General features: G+C 40.7%; 1 protein-coding gene across 1 annotated transcript in view; it reads right to left on the bottom strand.

Moving 5' to 3' along the window:
• Positions 1–571: 571 nt before the first annotated feature.
• STS (steroid sulfatase) overlaps positions 572–22,579 on the bottom strand; it is a 158,484-nt gene continuing 136,476 nt past the window's right edge. The window contains exon 12 of the mRNA XM_067561000.1: positions 572–3,782. Coding sequence (XP_067417101.1) covers positions 3,421–3,782 — 362 coding nt within the window. The 3' untranslated portion in view covers positions 572–3,420. The remainder of the gene's footprint in view (positions 3,783–22,579) is intronic.

Raw genomic sequence — 22,579 nt, 5'->3', positions numbered from 1 at the left:
ATTAAATGTACTTAAAAAATCTAATTAATACCTTTCTCTGAAGTCTCCCAATGTCTCTCTTTTTTAGCCATCTGTTATCTCTCTTTTAGACCCTGATCCCATGCATACTAAACTTTAAGTAATGGTACTACTCACAAATTTGAAGTCCAGGGACAGTTAGATAGTGCACTAACCAGTAGACCATCGTTCCTCTGAAGCCAAGCATAAATTCAAATTGACCTAGACTGCTACTCTGTACCATGGTAAAACATTTGTACTGCTAGGATAGTTAAACTATAGAGGTGGAAGTGACAGTCTCTGCGCAGTGCAGGAGCAAGCTTTCCTCACATATTTCTCATGAATAAATAGTGAGATTGATTCATGGGCCACCATCAAACCATTGCGAAAAACAATTTTTGTCTTATTAGTGCAGATGATGCTACTATATGAAATGGTACATTGTGCTTCGCTTTTTAGTCTGCATACAAAGAAGACAGTTTTAATTACCAGGATCTGACACGTCATATCCAAAATAGATGCTACAGCACTGAAAGGTACAATACATTTCTAATGTGGGGGGGGGATTATTTTATTAAGCATTAAACAAAATAGCATCCAATATAACTGCTGAAAAATAGAGTGTTATACTTAATCAAACCTTTATTGAAGTAACAATTATAAAATTAGATAGCAGATTTTATTTGCAGTGTCAAAATATTAAATGCCGTGTTAAATCATAGTTTTGTAAATAGGAAATGTGACACAAACAAGAAATAATTTCAACTGTCCATGTTTTTTTTAAACAGCTTTGATTTTATAATATACAGTTAACTCAAGCATTCTTGTTAGACCTTAAATATTAAGTAGAGCATTAGAGAAGAGCTCAGAAAACTGCATCTATTCAAAAAGATTTCTTTTTAGTGTGGTGGTTGGAATAGATATTGGAAAGGAACGGTCTAGGAAGAATTTGAATGTGTGTGTAAAGCTCTTAGGCATGGAGATCAGAAAAGACTTGGATGATTCCAAAACAGGCCTAATTCATTTGGGGAAAAAGCTCAGAGAGGCGGGTGGAGGCATTCCCTCCCTTGTTGTCTGAATCAGAGAACACATACTGATATCTGCATTGAACAAAGAACCACCAACATCATGCAGGAAAAAAGACATCAATTTGGCAACGGCCAGAGGAAAGGAAGAAGATATGGAAATTATTAAGAGTATCCACTGAGAACCTTACTGAGGTCACAGCTAAGGAATTGTGGGGACAAAAAGGGGTTCAACAATGTAAACAGCTCAGCTGAATACATCACTGGGTAGTAAGAAATGTATCAGGCCATATAATGTTGCATAAATTCATGCTTGAAAAGTTCACAAAGATGACAGTAGAACAAGCATAAACAGATTTCTTTGTTACTAAATTTATTGTGTATTTGCTGTGATTAAATAAAGCAGACAGGAAACCAAGCTGAATGGCCATCTCATGGCTTTATAGCTATAATATAAATAGCCCACATTAGTTATCAGCGAATTATTTGACCTGACTTGTTACAATACACAAGATCTTGCTACGTTATTGTCAACCTACAGATGGCATGCATGGCATAACATTTAGAAAAACTGCACAATGATAAATTTGCAATGAAGCACCCAAAATAGGGAATATGGGAAATATGACATCATACTTCCCAGGCAAAATGTATGTATGTTATGGATAAAACTGTGAAACCTTGAGCTTGATTATGTATCATAAAAAGGCAAATAAAACACTATGATATAATAGGCAGAGGGCTAAACTCTAAATCAAAATATACATTATCATGACAGGCAGCTCCAAAAAACTGTGTCACAACTTTAATATTAGCTAAATGCAGTTTTTGAGTGTTGATATCAGTTAATAACATATTGTGTTAGGGACATGCTAATTCTCACATACATCCCCTAATGCATTATGTTATTGGATGGGCAGGAATTCACTAGGTTTCCATGACAAAGTGCAAGTCTCTTTATATTATTAAGCATCACATCATTTTAGTTTATATGGCTGATATGTATTCCTGCTTGTAAGATCTGCCTAATAATAATAAATAATAATAATAATAATAATAATTAATTAATTAATAATTTGCCTTGCTGCAGAATGGAAAGAAAATATGAGTGAATAAGATACAGAGTAAACACTGATACTGAGATTAGCCCAGAAGTGCTGCAGATTTTCCCAGGCCTTACTAAGAATATATAGAGAGTTACATTCAGCCCCGGAAAAATTTGAGCATTCAAAATCTACTTTGTTTAGACTTCTCAGAAAACAGCAGTTGGGGGTTTGCAAATAATTGCAGCCATTTGAAGCACAACTTTTACAACAAAATGCAGTTTTCTGCCATCAGTGAAACAGCTGGTTTGCACAGTAGCCACTGAGACAGAGACCCTACTGGCATGGCCTGGCCTGTGTTTTGAATTCCAACATTGGGACCTGGCACTACTTGCCATTCAGTGTTTGGGCCCTGTTTTAGGATGCCTAAAGGAATTTATTGTTGTTATGGGCTTTGTTGGGGGAGTAAGATAGATCCAAGTTGGACCTCTCCACATAATTAGTGGCTGTAAAAGGCTTCACATTACGCACTCCTTTTTCTGCTTCCCTGTGTCAGCAGCTCAGTAGGCCCATCTGCCCTCCCAGAAACTGGTGTATGCAAGGGATGTCATCTGGTAGTTCAGTTAAATGTAGGCAACTGTTACTGTGTAGTTATCCATAAGTTGTATTGTAGAGTTAGTCATTTATTTACTGTTTTATGGCAGCATTAATTGCCTGTCATGAATGTTGCTATGATTCCTTTCTTTGTCTGTCTGTTTCTGAGTCTGTTTATCCATCTATCTAGGTAATTATGTCATCCTCATCACGGTTGCATCTTTTTTGTATTTTTCCTTTGCTGCAATACTCTTGTAACAGTAGATGATATTTACCAATGGGGGCAGGAAAGATGTGTGAGGCTGTAGTTACATATCTCCAAAACTTTTGAATGCAGCTGGAGTAGAGGTCTTGGGAAATAGTACTATCTGTAAAGTGACTACAGCTTGATCCCTGCTTCATACAATTATTGCATGAGAAAGGACTATGTCAAGGGAAGAAAGGATTGCGCTGCTCCAGAACATATTCTTTCCTCTGGAATGGAGGGTCCAGAATTGGTTTTCCCTCCCCCAAATTGTTTGGCAATGGCATCTTTAAGAGATGGCTTACCCTATATAGTAGAACTTGGGATTCCAGCAGATACCATATACCTATGACAGAGTCCTAGGAGCCCCAGTGGGATAGTAAAGGTTAGGTACTGTAGTCGTTCAAGAAAAACTACCTACCAATACTGCTTTTTCCAATTTTTTAAGTAAAATTGCAGATATGTTTATCCAAAAAGCACACGTTTGTGTTTCAGTGGTGTAATGCCTTAGGCAAGCTTAGTTTTCTTCTGACTCATGGTCACAGTAACAAGACAGGAAGAAGGATGAGCAACATAACTGAAGCCATGGCTTCCAAAGGATATTCCCCCATGATAATTGGTTGGAGACTATATGCAATGATTTTGTGTGGTTGTTTACTGCTTGTTGAATGACATCAAGGATTTCATAGAAATGATGCTCAGTCTCTGGTGTCAGTGGAGTCTTCTCTCCAGGATCTCTGGAGAGATCGAAGAGTAGTGGTGGGTTATGGTGTGTGACAAAACTTCCATAGCAAAAGCACACATGGTAATTATAGCAGCCGTTGGAGCCTTCTGGATTAAAGTTTGGAGTGAAGAAAAAAGCTTTCCAAATAGAATTACCTGCAAGTTACAGAAACAACAGCTGAGGATAAGAGTACAAAAAACAAAACAAAACAAAACCCTAGGCCTTGTGAAAATCAAAATCAAACCACATACAATTAGTCATTTATCTCAACTTTTATATGTACAGAATCAGTGTACAGAAACCACAAAATACAGAAATAGCACACACAAAAAATCCGTTTCTTGCAATGTTCCACACCTATTTGGAGCAATTACTACCCCTTTGTATTCTTCATTAATATAAATCACAGACAGCCTAAATCATGCTAAATCATGCTAAATTTATGCTTATTCTCCCGCCAGCACTTCTGAACAGGAGCACCCCATAAATAGCCACAAAATCATTGCATTACCTTCAGATCTCTCTTTACAATGAACTTCTGCCATGAGGTCTACAAAACACTTGAGCATAGCTAGGCAGCTGATGTTCCATGATTACTGTTTATTATGCTAATTATAATCATCTCATGGTTACCTTGGGCCCCTCCATCTGTTTGTTGTAGCTATCTGTTGTCTCTGATCACATATTGTCCCACAGAGATAGTGCTCCAGAACCACTCGGGGTGAAGCCAGACAGGACTCTAGTGGAGTAGGTCTCCTCTCAGTGCCCCTCACACCAGTGCAGCCGCCTCCTGAGTCTGGCCTCAGAACGTTTAGCACCCCTGTTTGACTATGAGCTCACTGCAGTGACACTCTCCCCAAAGGGGCCATGCACCCCACCTTGCAGTCAGAAGTGATTCACAGCCAGTATGGAAGTCAGAAGGGTTTATTAGTCCTCAGGAGCACAGCGTAGAAAGACTTTGTTAGCAGATAAATCAGAAAGTTACAGCAACGACCACCTGGAAAGCTCCAGAGCCCCATTCTAGGGCTCTGCTCTGTGAGATCCCCCACAGGTGACTGACTCTTCCTGACAGCAGCCCCAGCCCCTGTCTCCTTCCAAGGCCTTTGTCTCTTTCCTGGGCAAGGTGTCCACCTCTCCTTGGTTCCACCTGTTGCAACCTGTGGCAGCCAGTTGGCCCAAGGCTGAGGGGTCCTGGCCATTGTCTGTGTCTGTATAACTAGAGGAAGGCCCACATGCCCTCTAGTGGTCTCTACAATGATCACCTCCCTGGTCCCATCATTGAAATACATGAACAACACATAGGGGAAATTGAGGCACATGCACAGTATTCAGAGAAAACATTAAGACTATCTCCACTTCGTCACACATACATAGATTGCAAGCTGTTTGAGGCAGGGAATGTATTTCCATTAGATGGTTGTAAAGTTACCTGCGCAATAAGTCCCCCACTTTCTGATTGAGGACTCAAGGCCTGCAATTGCACTACTAATAATTACACAGGTAATCCAAAGCCAACTTCGCTGGATAGGTCATGTTATTCACATGCCTGATTTCCACTTCCTCAAGAGAATCCTTTTCTCACAGCTGAAAAAAGGTCAGCGAAGTCACGGAGGGCAAAGAAAGCGTTTCAAAGACACCTTTAAGGCGAACATGAAGAGGTGCAACATTGACATGAATACTTGGGAGACCCTCACTCAGGACTATCCAAAATAGAGGAAGGCTCTGTTGGAGGGATCTCAACACTTTAAAAAAAGCTCATCGACAGGTAGAAGAGGAAAAAAGGAACAGGCGGAAAGAACATCAGAACATTCAACACAGCAACACTGATGAACACAGATGAAACTGAATTGCAATTGTTTAGGAAATGTAGCAGTGTCATCTTTAGGTGACCCACTGCCTAGGTAAATGAGAATAAAATATGTCTTTAATTCCAAATACGTTGCTAAACATCTCATTTTGCTTTGTACAGGGAGTGAGTGACATGCACTGATGTATTACAAATTAATTTTTTTTCTTAAAGTACAGACTAATTTGTTTTTTTGTTTTACAAAAAGCAGACGTAGTTTAGGCGCAGATGTATTAGGGAACCCCAGAATGTTCAAGAGGAAAGAAGTCTAGCAAGACATGGCTAATACTTTGCTCAAATAGCACAGAGCCAGTTACTGTTATATATATATATAACAATACAATATATATATTGCAATAGTGTTGTAGCCATGTTGGCCCCAAAGTATTTGAGAGACCAGCTTTCGAGCTTACACAGAGCTCTTTTTCAGGTCCTGAAGAAAACCTGAAGAAGAGCTCTGTGTAAGCCTAAAACTGGTCTCTTTCACCAACAGAAGTTGATCCAACAAAAGATGTTACCTCACCCACCTTGTCTCTCTACTGATCCAAACTGTAACTTTTCATTCTGCCCAGAAATAGCAACACATAGCTGCACTGCCTCAGGAAAAGATCAGAGAACAAATTGCATCTCAGAGAGTCACAACTCTCTCCTGCTCTTACTGGAAAATTGGTGGGGGTATCTACCCCATTCAGGTTCTTATGATACACCCATGTATCTGAGTGCCCACCCATTCTATCTGTTATATACAGATATCAAAAATACATAAACACTGCTAGCTTTTATTTCACAATATTGCATTACAAAAACAATATTCTAAATAGCTTACCCTCTAAATACCAGTCAGGGAGATATTTTTGTGTGTGTGTGGTATTTTCCACATTTGAAGGTAAAATTAATCTCAGTAAAAAGAGCTTCACTGAGGTCAAAGAAAGCTTTGTTAATCCAGTAACTAGTTGTCATGATTCATACGCAGTGCTACATAATGTTGTGCTCATTAAGCCCACCAAAGGAAATCATTGGGAAGGAGGATGAGGGGAGAGACAATTGGTGTATCACTCTGTATGTGCTAACTACATTACACTTGGCTTTTAAGGATGACTAGTCTTGCAGACTATACCAGTGCAAAGAGAGACACAGAATTAAGTTATAATCTACAGCTTGGATTTAAAAGAAAGTAAGTAACTTTAAGATTTTTTCCAGTTTCTCCTATCATATATCATTCTCCACAATACAAGATACATTACCTTTAGGAACTTATTCATCTGACAGAGGCTGGAAGATTCCAGTTCACTTAGACGGCACTTACACTCAATAATCAGGATCAGGTGGGTGAAACCTCTGAATGTTGCTTAGAATGCAGCAAAGGGAGAGGATGTTTCAAGCCTGAGACTGAACTGCTTCTGCAGACAATAAGTAACAGCACCTTCAAAATCTTCAGAGAACTCCCTGACTCCCACAGCAGAGATCGACACAGTTGACAGACAGAGCTGTCAAGTTAGTTGCCAAAATGGATGCAACCACCTTTATGTTTCCCACATTATTCTGAAAGGCACACTGGTGGATTTGCCTTGTAAAGTATTTGCGGCATTCTCAGATTTAAATCACTCTACTTTTAGATGTGTCTTTGCACAGACCATTGATCTGAGCAGGGATATGCCCCTTTTTACTGTGGTACTTATTTAAGTATATTGGGAAAGGTAGATGGTTCTGTGCTGAGTGTTGCTTCAGGCAATTTTAAGTGTTTAACTGGATTGGGGGAGGCACAAGAGAAAAGCTAAGAATTCTATTGATCAGTGATATATGAGATTTGTAGGTTGTTTAGGACCACACAACAGAGTTATGCTGATTTGCCCTAGCTGAGGATCTGTTCCATAGTATTACAAATCATTTTATTTAAGGATACAGCTGCATAATACAGATCAAGAAGATGAAAATTTACATAGCTATCAAATCAGCAACAAGAAAAAGAAATTCCGGTAAAAATACTCATGTGCGGAATTTGAGGAGGTCATGCTGTCTGATTACACATCTGTCTTTGATGGAGCATTTGTGCAGAATGACATTGAAAGAAATTTGTAGTCAGTTCCATCATTTTTGGGCACTACAGCCCAATGCCAATCCAAAGATTTAGCCATACAATGTTAAGTAGATTGTCCTGAATAAGAAAAGTCTTTATTTAGGGTAACTCAAGTAAATATATGTGTTAACAAAAAAGAAGAGACATGGAAACTAAATAAATAACATCCTATTTGTAACACAAACAAAATTAAGGGCATTCAGTGTTCAAATTGATACCCTATCCACAGCTTATAACCACTGTCTTGCAATTGTGTAAGTAAAGGATTGAATGTGAGACACTATATTACATTTGAATTTTCAGGCTTTGGCTAGTCTTACTTTTCTAAACACTTAATAATAATTTTAATTTAACAACTTCATAGTTTCTCACTGTATCAGTTTGGGCAAACACTGAGCTGAGCAAAGTCTGTTATTGTGTCACGACATTTCATTTCATTTCATTGCATTCTGAGGTGAGTCTGGAACATCAATGTATTGCTGGAAGGACGGCAGTGCAGAGTCTAACTACTGATTTCCAGATCTTTATAAAAAAAAGTAAAACATATCAGTCAGATTCGGTGTCTGTGGAACAGCCAATATAATAGGCTGGTAGACATAAAGAGCTGTCAGACTTGTAATCTGTAAAGTTGATAAATTGTATAAGGCTGGATATTAAAAGGAAGAGTACTCTCCCTGCCTCTCTCAGCTGGTATAAAATCTCATTTTGGCAGAGGGCTAGCCACAAGGGTCAAATTAATCTCCCAGTAATTAACAATCTCTTTGTTCTGCAAACCATCTGGATAGTAATGTCTCATTTGATATAGGGATTACTATATATACCCTTTTCTCTGTGGAATCAGCAGCTAGAATGAAGAATAAGGCCATGGCTGTAGCACCAGGATTCCCTGACAGCTAGGCATGCCAGATCCCTCCTGGCACGGATTTACAGGATCTGTGCTATTATTAAGTAAGACTAATTATTTTATATTGCAGCAGCATCTAGGAACTCTAGTCATGGAGCAGGGTTGCATTGTGCTAATGTGCTGTGCAAACACAGAACACAAAGATGGTCCCTGCCCCCAGGTGCTTACAGCCCTGTCTCCTCGGAGTAACCTCTGGAGAGTTCCAGGTCCTCTGGCTCCAGCAAAAAAACGACTACTTACCTGTAACTGTTGTTCCTCAAAATGTGATACAGACATGTATTCCATGTGCGTGTGCTTGTGCACCATGCTCCACAGCTAGAGAACATTGCCTCGCAGGATCCGTAGGGCCGGCACTCACACCCTGCACCCATAGCCCCCTTCCCTGGCTGTATAAGGGCAGTGCCTCACCGAATGACAAGGGTACAGACTCTGATGCAGAGGGAACAGAGGGCAGGAATACTCATCTGCATCACATCTGAAAGAACCACAGTTACAAGGAGACAACATTTGTTTCTTTTTCGAGTAGATGTATTCCATGTGGGCAACTTGCAAGCAGCACGCGCAGGAGGTGGGGCTTGGAGTCTATTTAAAGAGAGATCTGGATTGTCTTCCAAAACTTTGCATCTGATCTGGAGACAGCCATAATGGCCTAGTGGTTTGCAAAAGTATGCCTGAGAATCAAAGGGCAGCCCTGCAAACGTCTAATATACAAACATCATTCAGAAATGCTGTTGACATCTCTTGAACTCTTGTGGAAGGATCTCATATCCATTGAAGTGGTGTAGCCTGGGCTACTTAGTATGCTGTCATGATATAGAAAGTTATCTATCTGGAGATTGTCTGTCAAGAGACCGCTTCAGCCTTCATCTGACCCACATATGAAACAAACAGATGAGGTGAGAAATGGAAAGGTTTAGTTCTAACCAGAAAGGAAGCTAGATCTCACTTGAGACCCAGTGGGTGAAGAGGTGGCTCCTCTGAGATTGAATGCAGCTTAGGGAAGAACACGGGTAGATACATAACTTGTTTCAAGTGAAACTGGGAAACCCCCTTAGGTAAAAACTTAGGGTTTGTCTCTAAAACATAGCAAATAAGGAAGTTCTGCCATCATAGCCTGCAACTCACACACACTCCTTGCAGATGTTATTGCCACAAGGAAGGCAGTTTTCTGGCACAGAAGGGAGAAAGAAGAAGGTGCCCAAGGCTTGAACAGAAGTTCCATAAGGGCTGCTAAAAGGTCCCACAAAGGAATGGGCTTTTTAAGTGGTGGGTGAAGACAAGTGATTCCTTTCAAGAACCTCACTGCCATGGAGTTTGAAATCCTGATTTCCCATGGATAGGTGGATGAAATGCCAAAACAACCATCAGGTGGACTCTTAATGAAATAAGTGCAAGACCAGAAGAGTGAAAGTGTAACAGGTACTCCAAGTTGCCCTGAATACAAGCCAGCATTGGTTGAACTCCCTGGAGTAACAACCTTATCAAGAATCACTTCCATTTGGCTGAAAAAGCTCCCAACTCTTAAGGGACCGCTTCCCAACATCATTCCTCATCCTCGTGTTGACTTAGACAATCAAGTAGGTGCAGTGTGAAATGAACATTAGAGTCCTCTGTGGACTTGTCCCTCAATAACCAATTGTGCAGCCATAGGAAGATATGAATTCCCCTCTTCCTGAGGTATGCTGTTAACACAATCATGCCTTTGCTGAAAACGCAGGGAGTGGATGACCAGCAGAAAGGCAGCACTGTATTCCAGTCAGCCATGACAAATCAAAGGAACTTCTGTGGCTCAGGAGGATTGCTGCATGGAAATAAGCACTGATGGAGAGGAAGATTATTAGCAAGAAAGAGTCATCAGGAGAGAACGAAGAGGCTGTTTGCTGTGCCAATGATGGATCCTGTTCTTGTATCACAGGATCAATTCGGAAGAGCCCCGTAGGCCCTGGGGGAACAGACTAAGTGGTCACTTGCAGCTGAGACAGTATGGGAGTGGGAGTCACTGTCACAACTGGTGATCTTGCTCTGGAGTTGGTCAAGAATTGGGCCCAGAGACTACGGAGCATCACAAGGATTTCAGAGAGGAAAAAGCAGGATAGCCTCAGGTAGCACCCGCTCTTCCTGCAACCACCACTAGGCTTTCACTCACACAACACGATCAGCTTCCCAACAACTCCCCATATTCATCTCAGCTTAACACTACTCCCCTACACACACTTAAAAGAAGCCCAATTAAATGCACACAGAAGAACTTCTTTAGCTTAGGGTATGACTACACAGCAGCTGGGAGAGTGCCTCCCAGCCTAGATAAACAGGCACGAGTTAATTCTACTCAGACTAGCCCACTAAAAATAGAAGTTTATAGCACAAACAATGCAAGTCCACCCACCCCCTGCCCCTGGGTCTATAGCTGGGTCAGGTAGCTAGCCGAAGCTGCTGTTTTTAGCGCACTAACCCAAGCAGACTTAGTGCATGTCTGTCTACCCTGGCTGAAAGGCATGCTCCCAGTTGCAGTATAGCCATACCTTAGAGATAAAGTTGTTCAAGTGAATTTCCTACGAACATGATCACTAAACACAGGGAAATCACCAGTAAAAACATTAACATTCAGACCAACCTCAATTCACATTCTTTACCACCCAAGCATCGCAATGTTCAAATCTACTCAAATTGCTTATCACTACAACAAACTGCTTTTCCATTCCAGCATTCCACCACCATACCTTTGTTCTCACACTCATGTGAGACCATCTTAACTCTGAAGGCTAGGTAGTAATAACAGAATATACACTTTTGAAATAAGAGCTTCTCAGCTCAAATATATCTTTCATTGTGTATGTGTATACATGTGTATGTGATTTTTGTCCTAGTTCTCAGACACACAGGCATTGAAGTGAAAAGAAGCTATATTTGTATAACTGAGGGCTTGTCTACACTTACCTCGGAGAACCGGCGGCAGTCGATTGGAGTTACTCAAACTATGCAAAAAACTTGCGTAACTCCCGTCAACTTCTGTGCTTCTGTTCTACGCTCCGTCTTCAATGCACTGTGTCGACGGGAACCATGTTCCCGTCAATGCAGCGTTACGCCACTTGAGGAGGTGGTCTTAATACGTCGATTACTGGATCGACTGAGCGGGTCTTCACTGACCGCTCAGTCAATCCAGATAAGTTGATCTGATGGCAGCAAATAGCCTGAGGTAAAAATTCAGCCTTGATTTTGTACTTTGTTTTATAGTATTCTGAGTCATTTCTGTGTGGGCAGCTTTGTAAATTTGCTGCTGTTTTCTGTTACTGGATTTGAGATGTTTGAACTTCTTACTATAGAAGGAGAAATTCAACACATTGCACCACCCCTTTGTGTAAATGAGGGAGTTTATCTGACTGCCCTTGACTATTTAGATGCCAAATTATATACATATAGTGTATTGATTTGAATTGCTCAAAGATATTTCATTTACTTTGTGTTCAGAAAGTTCATGATATTCATTGTGAGCTCTCCCATTCTGACTCATTCCATTCTCTAATCTATTTCTACACAGAGCCTAGTAGCAATCAGAGGTCGCCTTTGTTGTGGGTTGTGCTTTTTGTTTGTTTTCTGCTATAATTTTAGAAACATTTGCTTATGGGTCATATTGTTATATATCTATTATATATATGCAGTTCTTCATGAATTTAGCAACACGAACATTTTTGTTGCTAAATTCTTGAATAAATATAAAGAGATAGCAATATGATCCATAAGCAATTTCTAAAATTATGGGATGGGTGGGGAGGAAGTTCTGGCTAGGACCAGTAGGAGAAGAACCAAAATACCATGACAAAGGATGTTCTAGCAATAGACAACAAGAAGGAAATGTTGGAAATCTCATGTGAACTTGTTCCAAGCAAGGGGCTGTGTGTAGATATTTATCTGCTGTCATGGGACCATATCTGGGTTTATGGGACTCCACACAGTCAGAGCAGAATTCCTATGTGGACTGCTATACAGAATCAGAATTTTGAAAGCCTAAGCATTCCCAGTCATTCAGATAAGCATCCAAACAAACTGAAACTGAGGGCTAGATCATGCCACTGTCTTAATCAGTGAAGCAGACAGCGCCCTTTCTTGGCCTCCGGTGATATCAGAATGCAAGTCTGGTGCAGGATGCAGCGTCTTCTTTCTGGATACTTCTCCTAAGAGCCAGTAGATGAAAGGGAGAGAGAGGACTGGTGACTGCTCCCGTCTTCTCCTGAAGGTATAGCTGGCCAGATGAGAGGCGGGAAGTAAGATGCACCGTTTTATGGGCTGCAGTAATTTACATTCCCCCTAAAAGCCAGAAAGGGTCAGGGTTGTGGTAAATAAGTTACTTTCTGGGGCTGCAACTGGGGTGGATCAGTTATGCCCCAGTTACTACTCACAACTGAAATGACACTAAATCTTTAGAGGTACAGCTATTGTTTCATGAAACCCAGGCTACAAACTCAATCCTACTTGAACTGGGAATCACATGCTCAGCTCCAAGTGTAGACACAGCACCAGAGGAACTTCACTAGTTTAGTAAGCACATTTCCTGAAATAATATTTGCCTACAGAAGATTTTTATTTTTTTGAATTTTGTCAGATGAGTAAAATGTTTTTACACAAGAACCTGACCATGAATAAATGGAGGGAGCAATGTGAATACACAGAGCAGAAATTGTTATCTCTAATTAAATGAAGCAGTAGCTTTAAAAGGTCTTACTTAGAAAAGACTTTGTCTTTTTAAAATGTTTTGCTCTTCAGCTGTCACCAATACTAGGCCTTAAAAGAGGCAAATTACAATGACCACCACCATTATAAAAGACACATTTTTTTTGTTGACTAAGGCAGAATTTTTTTTAATAATGCCTCATGAAAATCCCTGTAAATCAAAATCCAACTGTGAAATTATGGATACAAAGTTTGCTGTTGTCTTGAATAGTGCACATGCTATACGCGGCTATTTATTCAACATCTTTTTGGGGGGAAGTTGCTCCAGGTTTGTCATTTCATCAAATACTTCTGGCTGATATGCAAATATTCCTTAAGCTGTGAAAAGGGTCCAAAGTTTGCTATTTGCAGATGTTTTCATGAAGTGTGGTATGTTTGAGCTGTGTATAGAGCTGAGCGAAACTTTTTGGATGAACAGTTTGTTTGCCTGAAAAATGTAGTTTTGGTTGACCCAAAATGATTTGTGAATTTGACACAAATTGGCTAAATAGTTTGGCCCAAAACTAGGGGGGAGGGAGCAGAGGATGTCATTAGGGTATGTGGGAGACCAGCGTTCCAATCCTCCCACTGCCTGAAGTGGATTCACAATTTTTAAAAATCAGTTATTCACTCAACTCCAACTGTGTACACCAGCTTGGAGGATAATGCACCTTTGACTCAGTGTCTCCAGTTGAAATCCAGTTTCTGATCCTCTGTTGGAGACTGTTGGTCTTTGAACTCTTGTTTGGACAGGGGTCAGCTTACTATAATTATTTATGACTTGTACTGCAAGAGCGCCTGGGGCCCCAGTCATGGTTCAGGGTCACATTGTGTGAGACACTGTGCAAATACACAGAAGAGTAGTCTATCCTTGCTCCAAAAAGCTTATATTCTAAGTAAAGATGAAAGATGGGTAAATATCACAGACAGAGGACTGCAAAGAAAGAAAGTTTTGGGTTTTTTTAGCTTTACCGTTTAAATAACGAATCCTTTATTTATTTATTTTTTTAAACATACCTGTTTTCATCATGAACACATCTCTGTGTAGCTGAAATATCAACTTTTTTATCTGGAATATTTTGGATTAGATGATGTATTTCCCCAACACCCAGTATAGCCAACTCCAAGCAAGCATTTAAAAAGCATGAGGCAGGCTGTAAAAAATCACCAGGATGGCTACAAAACCATGAGATTTTTAAAAAAAGGGGGAAGGAAGGTTCTTTTTCTTTGCCTACTGGTTTTAGAACATTTATGTAATACTCCTGCCATGTTTTCAAGATTTTTTACTCCATCTACCATGCAAGAACTCAAAATGGTTTACAGATATTAAAGAAATAAGCTACACAATGCTCCTGTGAGGTAGAAACATGGGCCAATGAGAGCTGCTGAGTGCTCAGCACTTTTGAAAATCAAGTAATTTATTCAGATGCCTAAATATGGATATAAAAGCCTGATTTTCGGTTCTTATTTTTTAAAATCTTGGCCATTTGTCTTCATTGTACAGGGGCAGGAGAGTGACAAAGACATAGAGATGTTAAGTGACTTGCCAAAGGCCACACTGGAAATTCATAGAGATGTTAAGTGACTTGCCAAAGGCCACATTGGAAATTCATGGCACAGCCAGGAACATAAGCCAGATCTCCAAACCAACAAAAGCAACCCTGCCCCCATATAAAAACCTGTTGAAAGAAGCAGACCTTTTTCACTAGTGAGGTCTGTGCATTTCATTCCAGCTGAGACCAAATAACCTGGAAATGTTTTTTTTTTTTTTTTTAATGTAACTAAAAGCAAGGTAAGAAATATTATATAATTTAATTTGATTTAATTTTGACATGATTTTCCTGTAGTAGTTGGGAGAATACCAGCACAGAATGGAGCACTCAGTGCCACAGAGTATAAATAACGCTAGACTGAAAATATAACAATAGCTCTGTCTCGACTATCACAGAGCAGCATTAAAAAAAAATGATAAGACTGTTTGTCATGCTTGTCAGGGAAACACGTTTCCACACAAAGTAGTGCTAGCAGAAGTGTGTATCAGTTGATTAGGTCAATTTTTTCTTGAGTTTGATATAAACAGTTTTACAGTATCTGCATAAGCTAGCAACGTTTTCCTCTCCTTTGGCAGTTATGTAATTTCACACTTACCAAATAAAATGCCCAAAGTGTGTCACACATATTCAGCTGCAGCTGCTCTGCCATGATGATCAAAATAACAAATTAAAATGCATAATGAGACAGCTTAGCTAAATTGCACTGGTATCTGCTCTGCTTCCTCCAGCTGTTGTGACTGACTTGCATGACTGAAACGTGGAAGAGCAAATTTGGGACTTTCACAGCTTTCTTCTTTTTGTGGCCTATACATCAATACATGTGTGGGGAGGGGGAGAGGAGGCAGGGACAGGAGGGCAAATGGCTTGGTGGAGCCAGAGCAAAGTACAAGGGCAGAAAAGGAGTAAAAATGATGCCTCTGTCTGTGGAAACAAACTGGAGTGGCAGGGGAGACTAACCCAAGTAATCAAGAATAAAACTGGAGAAGGATGTTGTTGTAGGTCACAATGGTCTTCAGACAGAACAAGTTGTAGCCCAACATCCAATGTGCTTCAACAGCAGCAGTGGGAACTACAAGTTGTGGGCTATAAACTGCAGCATGTTGGGATTGCTCTGAGGTTCCTGCCAGCAAATCCCCTGTGCCCTTATAGCAGGAAGTTTCAGCACTGACTGAAGCAGAGAACACGAGGCAAGTAAGCAGAGAGGAGGCTGCTGGACTGTAATCCTGTTCTGTTTCTTTACAGACTTAAACTTTGTTCCTGGTGGTTTGTCTGAGGGTCTGGTCTGAGGTGACACACACTGACACACAAGGCAGAGCACACAGAGGAGCCTCGTGCCCAGTTACTTGAAGTTGTGTAAAAAGCCACAAGGCAGACGTACCCTCTCTTGAACAAACTCCTACTGGGCCAGTGAGCAGAAGGTGGGCTACAGATTAATGAGTGTTTGATCCAGTGAACCCAATGAACTGTTTGTTTGCTTGATGGATATAAAGAGGAACAACAGGAACAAAGTAAAAGGCAAAAAGTCTGGAAAAAAGTTGTTGGAAGGAGAGGAAAGAGACCAAAGGGGGGCTGAAAGGGGGAATCATTAAAAAAAATGCTTGGAAAATCACTCACAGAGGCTAAAATGTGGTTGCAGAAATTGTAATAATAGAAGGAAATCGCACCACAAAAACGTGAAGTAAAGAAGCAGCTAGAGAGGAAAGGAGGTTGTATTTAGCCAAATAAAACAGATATGATCAGAGAGAGAAAGGAACAGACAAAAGGGAGGAAGGGGAATAAAAATAGGCCAAAGAAACAGAGGCTAAGGAAAGAAGAGGCAAGCCTCACCATGACACAGAAATGAATATTAAGGAGCTGTAGTAACAGGAATCGAGCTGAGGCTATGGCTACACTACAGCTTAAGTTGACATGTTATTTTGCTCAGGGGTGTGAATAAGCCACTCCCTGAACGACATCACTTATGCCGATTTAAGCGTCAGTGTGACCACCGCTGTGTCGGCGGGAGAGATCTCTCCCATCAGCTTAGAGCGGCTCCTCTGGAGAGCTTACAACAGTGCAGCTGCGCCGCTGTAAGATCTCTAGTATTGTCATAGCCTATGAAAAGTGGTAAGGATCTCCCCTGGGTTAATGACTTTGGGCCAGGTCTTCAAGCATGGTTAAATCCCCTTTGTGTCTCTGGAATAGGAGCAGTGGAAAGGAGGTTCAGACTGGCTGTGAAAAAGAAGCCAAGGATTTCCCAGCCCAATGATCCACAGGATCAGGGAAGCAGAAGGGCGGTTTAAGACTAGAGCCACCTTCCCCTTGCACTACAGATGAGGATTTAGTCCTGTGTATCACCAACTGCGTTCAAAGCCAAGCTCCAAATTCATAAAGAAAGAATAAAAAAGACAAGGAGAATCTTTTGTGGGGTTGAAAATTACTGCTCAGAGCCACAGCAAAGAGTGCTCTGTATAGTTTTACATTTACCCTGTAAAGAAAGTTGGAACATATACATGAAGTAAGTGAAATAGAACACATTTTTAATTAATTCTTCAGTAATGCCTTTGAAGCCCATGGCTATACTTCACATTTACACCAGTGTAACTCGAACCCAAATTTGGCCTATAATCTTTCTGTGTTCCACTACACATGGTTTGATCTACCTTATTATTGGGTCTTTGAAGGTATGTCCCTAATTGGGAATCTATTGATTAACTAAAGGCATATTTAATTTGCAAAAATTCAAGACAAATATTATATGTCAATGATTAATAGTGGCTATATGGGCTAGATTTACAAAAGAATGTAGGTGCCTGACTACCACTTTAGGTAACTAAATCCAACATCTAATCAGCACTGGCATTTGTTGTCAGTCAGTTAGGCCATGCGTGCTGGTGTGACTTCCCCTCTGGATGTGAGTTTCGCTCTGGATGCCGTGTCAGCTTCTGCAGCTAGCTGACTCCAAAGACCTCATTAGCACTACCTATAAATTATCACAGACTCGGATAAGCAGCGAAGGCACTCGGCCAGGTTTATTGCAAGCAAAGCACGGTGCTAGTGTCCCATAGGATCTATAGGTATATTAGGGCATGTATGCTCGTCACAATGGACCAGCTCAGTTAACGGTGGACTTTCCATTATCCCGTAGGCTGGAGAAAGATGCTTCTGCTGGGACTCCTCTCTTATATCCTGATACAAACAAGTTTCACATTGTATCTCTGACGTCGGCGATTGTTCCATACCTTGCCTTCCAATCTAGCACACCATTTTCCTCCATCATCCTGTCTCTTCTATCTTAAGGTCGGGATGTTTCTGTACTGTCCCACCTGATTGTGTTTGTACACTACTGTATCTTGGAGAGAGCCTGTTCTGCCTACCTATATTGTATTTCTGTTTGGGGAGCATTTGTACAGTCTCCCAGGGTTGTATTTCTGCAATCATCATGTATTGGGGGAGTTAGGACTACTATTGCTTTTTACAATACTGTTTTTCTGCTCCCTAGGAATGCTGATGCATTTTCTGCCAAGTTCCTGTGAACTTGTAAACAGGTTCACAGCATGACTTCTGCTAACCAAAACAGGGCTTCACTGCCTCTTTGGTTCAGGCCTCAGGCCTCATACCTGGCCTGTTATACTAGGCCTTGTGTCTCAAGCTCACACTTTCTACTACAGCATTCACAAACTCCCTGCCTCAGCTGCTACCTAATCCTGGAGGTTCCTAAAATTCTCTATATGTCTATGTTTTGGCAGCTGGGCCTTTGCCCTGATGCCTCAATCCTGACCCCTTCCAGTGCCTATCTTACACCTAAGACCCAGCAAGATCCTCAAAGTAGGTGTTGTCCAGCTGTCTTGCCTGTGGGATTCAATCTAGTGGGCATGTTCAGAGCACAGCTAACTCAGTTTAACACCTTAACCATTGCACTATGGGATCATCTGATGTGGGGCTTTCTCAATATCTCATGTTGTGGCTGTTCCAGTGTGTATGGAATACTTAAATAACTTACATATCCATTGGGCCAAAAAGAATGTGAAAATGATTCTACAGCACAGTGCTTAGGGCACTCACTGGACAGATGGGAAACCCATGTTCAAATCTCTCCTCCACATCAGACCGGGTGGGGGAAAGTAAGCCAGGATCTCCCAGGAGATCACCAGGCTAATGGTTATAAGGAAGGCCTTTCTTCCCATTGCCATTTAGGTATGTGCCTTTTTATGCAAGAAACAGCTTAGATACCTGACTCTATGAGAAGGGTGAGGCTTAAGATGAACCCTTCTCCTTGGTATCTACTATAGGCTAACTTAGGCAGCTCCCTACTCAACTTGCTGACTTTTATGGACCCCAGTCTCACAGGCCTACCTCTTTCCATGCTTTGTATGTGGAGCCTAGGCATCCTACTCAAGGTTTGAGGACTCCACTGGGTTGCATGAGGCCTAAAAGTTAGGTACTGCAATACTGAGCATTGCAGTGCCTAAATCGGTTTGTGAATTGAGCCTTACCTGACCAATCCTGGGCTTGCAGCCTTCCAACCCTGTCCTCTCAATAAACACCTACCAAGCCCTAACATTGGTTCATCTTAGAATGGACCCCAACATCACCAATGAGAAACTCAAGCTTAAAAAGGAACAAGACTTTCTTATCACCATCCCTGAGAAACAATACAGCAAAACATTGCAAGCTCATCACATCTTGACACAAGATGCCAAATAGCATCAAAACACTCCACAGCAAACACACCAGCATGCTTCTTAACAGGTGGCCTTACAGACACCAATTGATGCTGGAGATGTGAAGTGACCAGTGTGACATTAGGAGTACGCATACTATTCACATCCCTGAGTATAACCTGAGGATAAACGTCCATGGAAATTGTCATGTCTCAGTCCTCACAAAACTAATAGTATTCTGGATATTTCCTTTCCCTTCCAGATAGTTGATTAGTCCCCTCTGGTGTCTCCAATGTATTTGGTTACATTTTTTAGCAAAACCCATGTTGCCCACACATTGAAAAACCTTTAATCTCAGACTGCATTTTTGGAGGAGTTTATATGCCACATAAACAACAATTTAGCAAGTATGTGTGGATTTGCTTGACATCCTAGAAAAGTCACCACACAAAATTAGTCTTTATGGAGAAAGAGAAATCTTTTGTGGTGTCTATGGACTGGAGTCACCTCTGGAACATATTGTTATCTGACACAGGTGTGTCATCCAAACTCTCTGCCGTTAATTTGCCTTTCACTGAAGTCTGTGGGAACTTTGAAACAAATATCATTAAAATGTATTTATATAGCTATTTTGTGAATAAATCCAAAGTGCTTCCTGGTTCAAATATCTGGTCTTATCAAATGCCTACAAGCCCTGTATATTTAATGAGATGGTCAGAAAAATGTTACATACAACCTGATGCACTTCTGGTTGTGTAATGTCTATCTCTTTCTGTTATAAATGTACTCAAGATCCTTTGTATAATGTTATAGCAATTAAGAAAAAATTATCATAGAAATTAGAGATGGGGGAAAAAAAACCCATTGTCATCTAGTTCATCCCCCTGCCAGCGCATGATTGTTCCCTACAATGAATTTTTCTAGTGCTTTGCCTTGATGAATGGTGTCTTCTATTGTGGCTTTTGTGCTAACATCATTCATTTCCTTTATTGAGGAAGACAAAGGTGTTCACATTTTATTGGCATTTAATTTTTATCTTGCAAATGGTTGGAATAAATGTCCGCATCTGCATGAGTTTCTGCTGCACTTCTAACAAAGACTGCAGTGCAGGTGAATTGTTTCAAAGTTTAGTTAATTTTGTTTATTGCGTTCTTCATTTACCTTGTTCTCTTGCCTACATTAAGCCCCATTTTCAAACTCTGCCACTGATTTCAATGGGGCTAGGATTTCACCCCCTCCGTGTTATTTGACTATAATTCAACAAGGTATTTACATGTGTGTCACTTTAAGCAGTCAAGTGCTACCCACAAGCTTTACGTTACACACATATTTAAGTACTTTGTTGAAGCTGGGCCCACATGTGTGCCTGAATCCCCATTAAGCCCCATTCTGCAGTGGAGTAATTCATCATTTCTACTAACTTCCCCCATTTCTGAGGGTTGTATTCATAATAGTGTATTTGAAATCAGAGCTTTGTTAATAGTGCTGTATTGCTCTACATCTTCCTGGGCACTGAAATAAAACTAATTTTGGAGGTTTCTATTATTTATATGCAATTTTTTGCATGTTTGCTCAATGCCCTCAGAGTCTTCAACTGTTCCACTAGGCTGTGACCAATATCTTTCCACTTATATAACCTCAAAGTCTTTAATGTATTTATCCTCACAACACCCTGTTGAGGTAGGGAAGTGATATTTGCCCCATTTTACAAATGAGGAATTGAGGAACAAAGCCCCAGATTTTAACAGGGTTTAAATTGATTTCAGTGGGAATTAGGCACCAAAATATCTTTGCAAATTTGGCCCAGACACACAAAAGTCCAGATCCACGAAGGGACATAGGTGTTGACATGCTGAGCATTGCAGTACCTAACTTTTAGGTACCTAGATAATCACAAGACCAACACAGAGATCCACAAAGCCTGAGATAGGTGCAGGGGCTCCCTAAACAACGAATGGGGACAGATAGGTGCTTTAGCATGCAATCCACAAAAGCCAGCATACTAGGCGGGAGAACTGCCTAAGCTATCCAATGGAGATGCTAATGAGGGTAGGGCAGTACCAGTTCTTCCTCTCTCAGGAAGATAGGCATCTAGGTCCAGGCTGCAAGGAGGCACCTAGTTCTGTTAGTGATGCAAGAACTGAAGGAAGATAGGCATGTAAGGCCTGAAACAGAACAGCTGCAAGAAGGCAAGGAGAACCTCACTTATCACCTTTAGCCTAGTGGATGGGGCACTCATTCAGCGTGTGGGAGACCCCCATTACAAGAGTGAAGGAAGAGATTTGAACAGGGATATGCCACCTCTCAGCTAAGTGCCCTAACCACTAGGTGACAGTCATTCTGACTTGTCCATTGGCTAATTAATATTTAATTAAGAACATGAGAATGGCCATGCTGGGTCAGACCAATGGTCCATGTAGGCCAGTATCCTGTCTTCTGACAATGGCCAGAGCCAGATGTGTCAAAGGGAATGAACAGAACAGGGTAATTATCAATTGATCCATCCCCTGTGCTTCTGACAGTTAGAAATTTATGGACACGTGGTCACATACCTGACCACCCTGGCTAATAGCCATTGATGGGCATATCCTCCATGAACATATCTAATTTTTTTATGAACCCAGTTATACTTTTGGCCTTCACAACATCCCATGGCAACGAGTTCCATAGGGTGACAGTACGTTGCATGAAAAGTACTTATGTTTATTTTAAACCTAATTCCTATTAATTTCATTGGATGACGCCTGATTAGTGTATTATGTGAAGGAGAAAATAACAATTCCTTATTCATTTTCTCCACACCATTCATGACTTTATAGACCTCTATCACAGTCTCCTTCTGTCGTCTCTTTTCTAAGATGAACAGCCCCCGTCTTTTTAATCTCTCCTCCTATGGAAGCTGTTCTATATTCCCAAATCATTTTGTTGTCCTTCTCTGTACTTTTTCCAGTTCTAACATATTTTTTTTGAGATGGAGCAACCAGAATGCACACAGTATTCAAAGGCGTACCATGGATCTATACAGTGATATTATGATATTTTCTGTCTTCTGATCTATCCTTTCTAATGGTTTCAAACATTTTGTTAGTTTGGTTTTTTTTTTTACTGCCATTGCACATTGAGCAGATGTTTTGAAAGAACTATTCAAAATGACTCCAAGATGTCTTTCTTGAGCAGTAACAGCTAGTTTAGATCCCATCATTTTGTATGTATAGTTGGGAT

Source organism: Emydura macquarii, unplaced genomic scaffold (genome assembly GCF_026122565.2).
Source record: "Emydura macquarii macquarii isolate MOO-44397 ecotype Brisbane River unplaced genomic scaffold, CSIRO-AGI_Emac_v2 contig_2362, whole genome shotgun sequence".
In the NCBI taxonomy this organism is placed as follows: domain Eukaryota; kingdom Metazoa; phylum Chordata; order Testudines; family Chelidae; genus Emydura; species Emydura macquarii.
The sequence above is the reverse complement of the archived record's forward strand: the minus strand, read 5'-3'. Positions and strand labels throughout refer to the sequence as shown.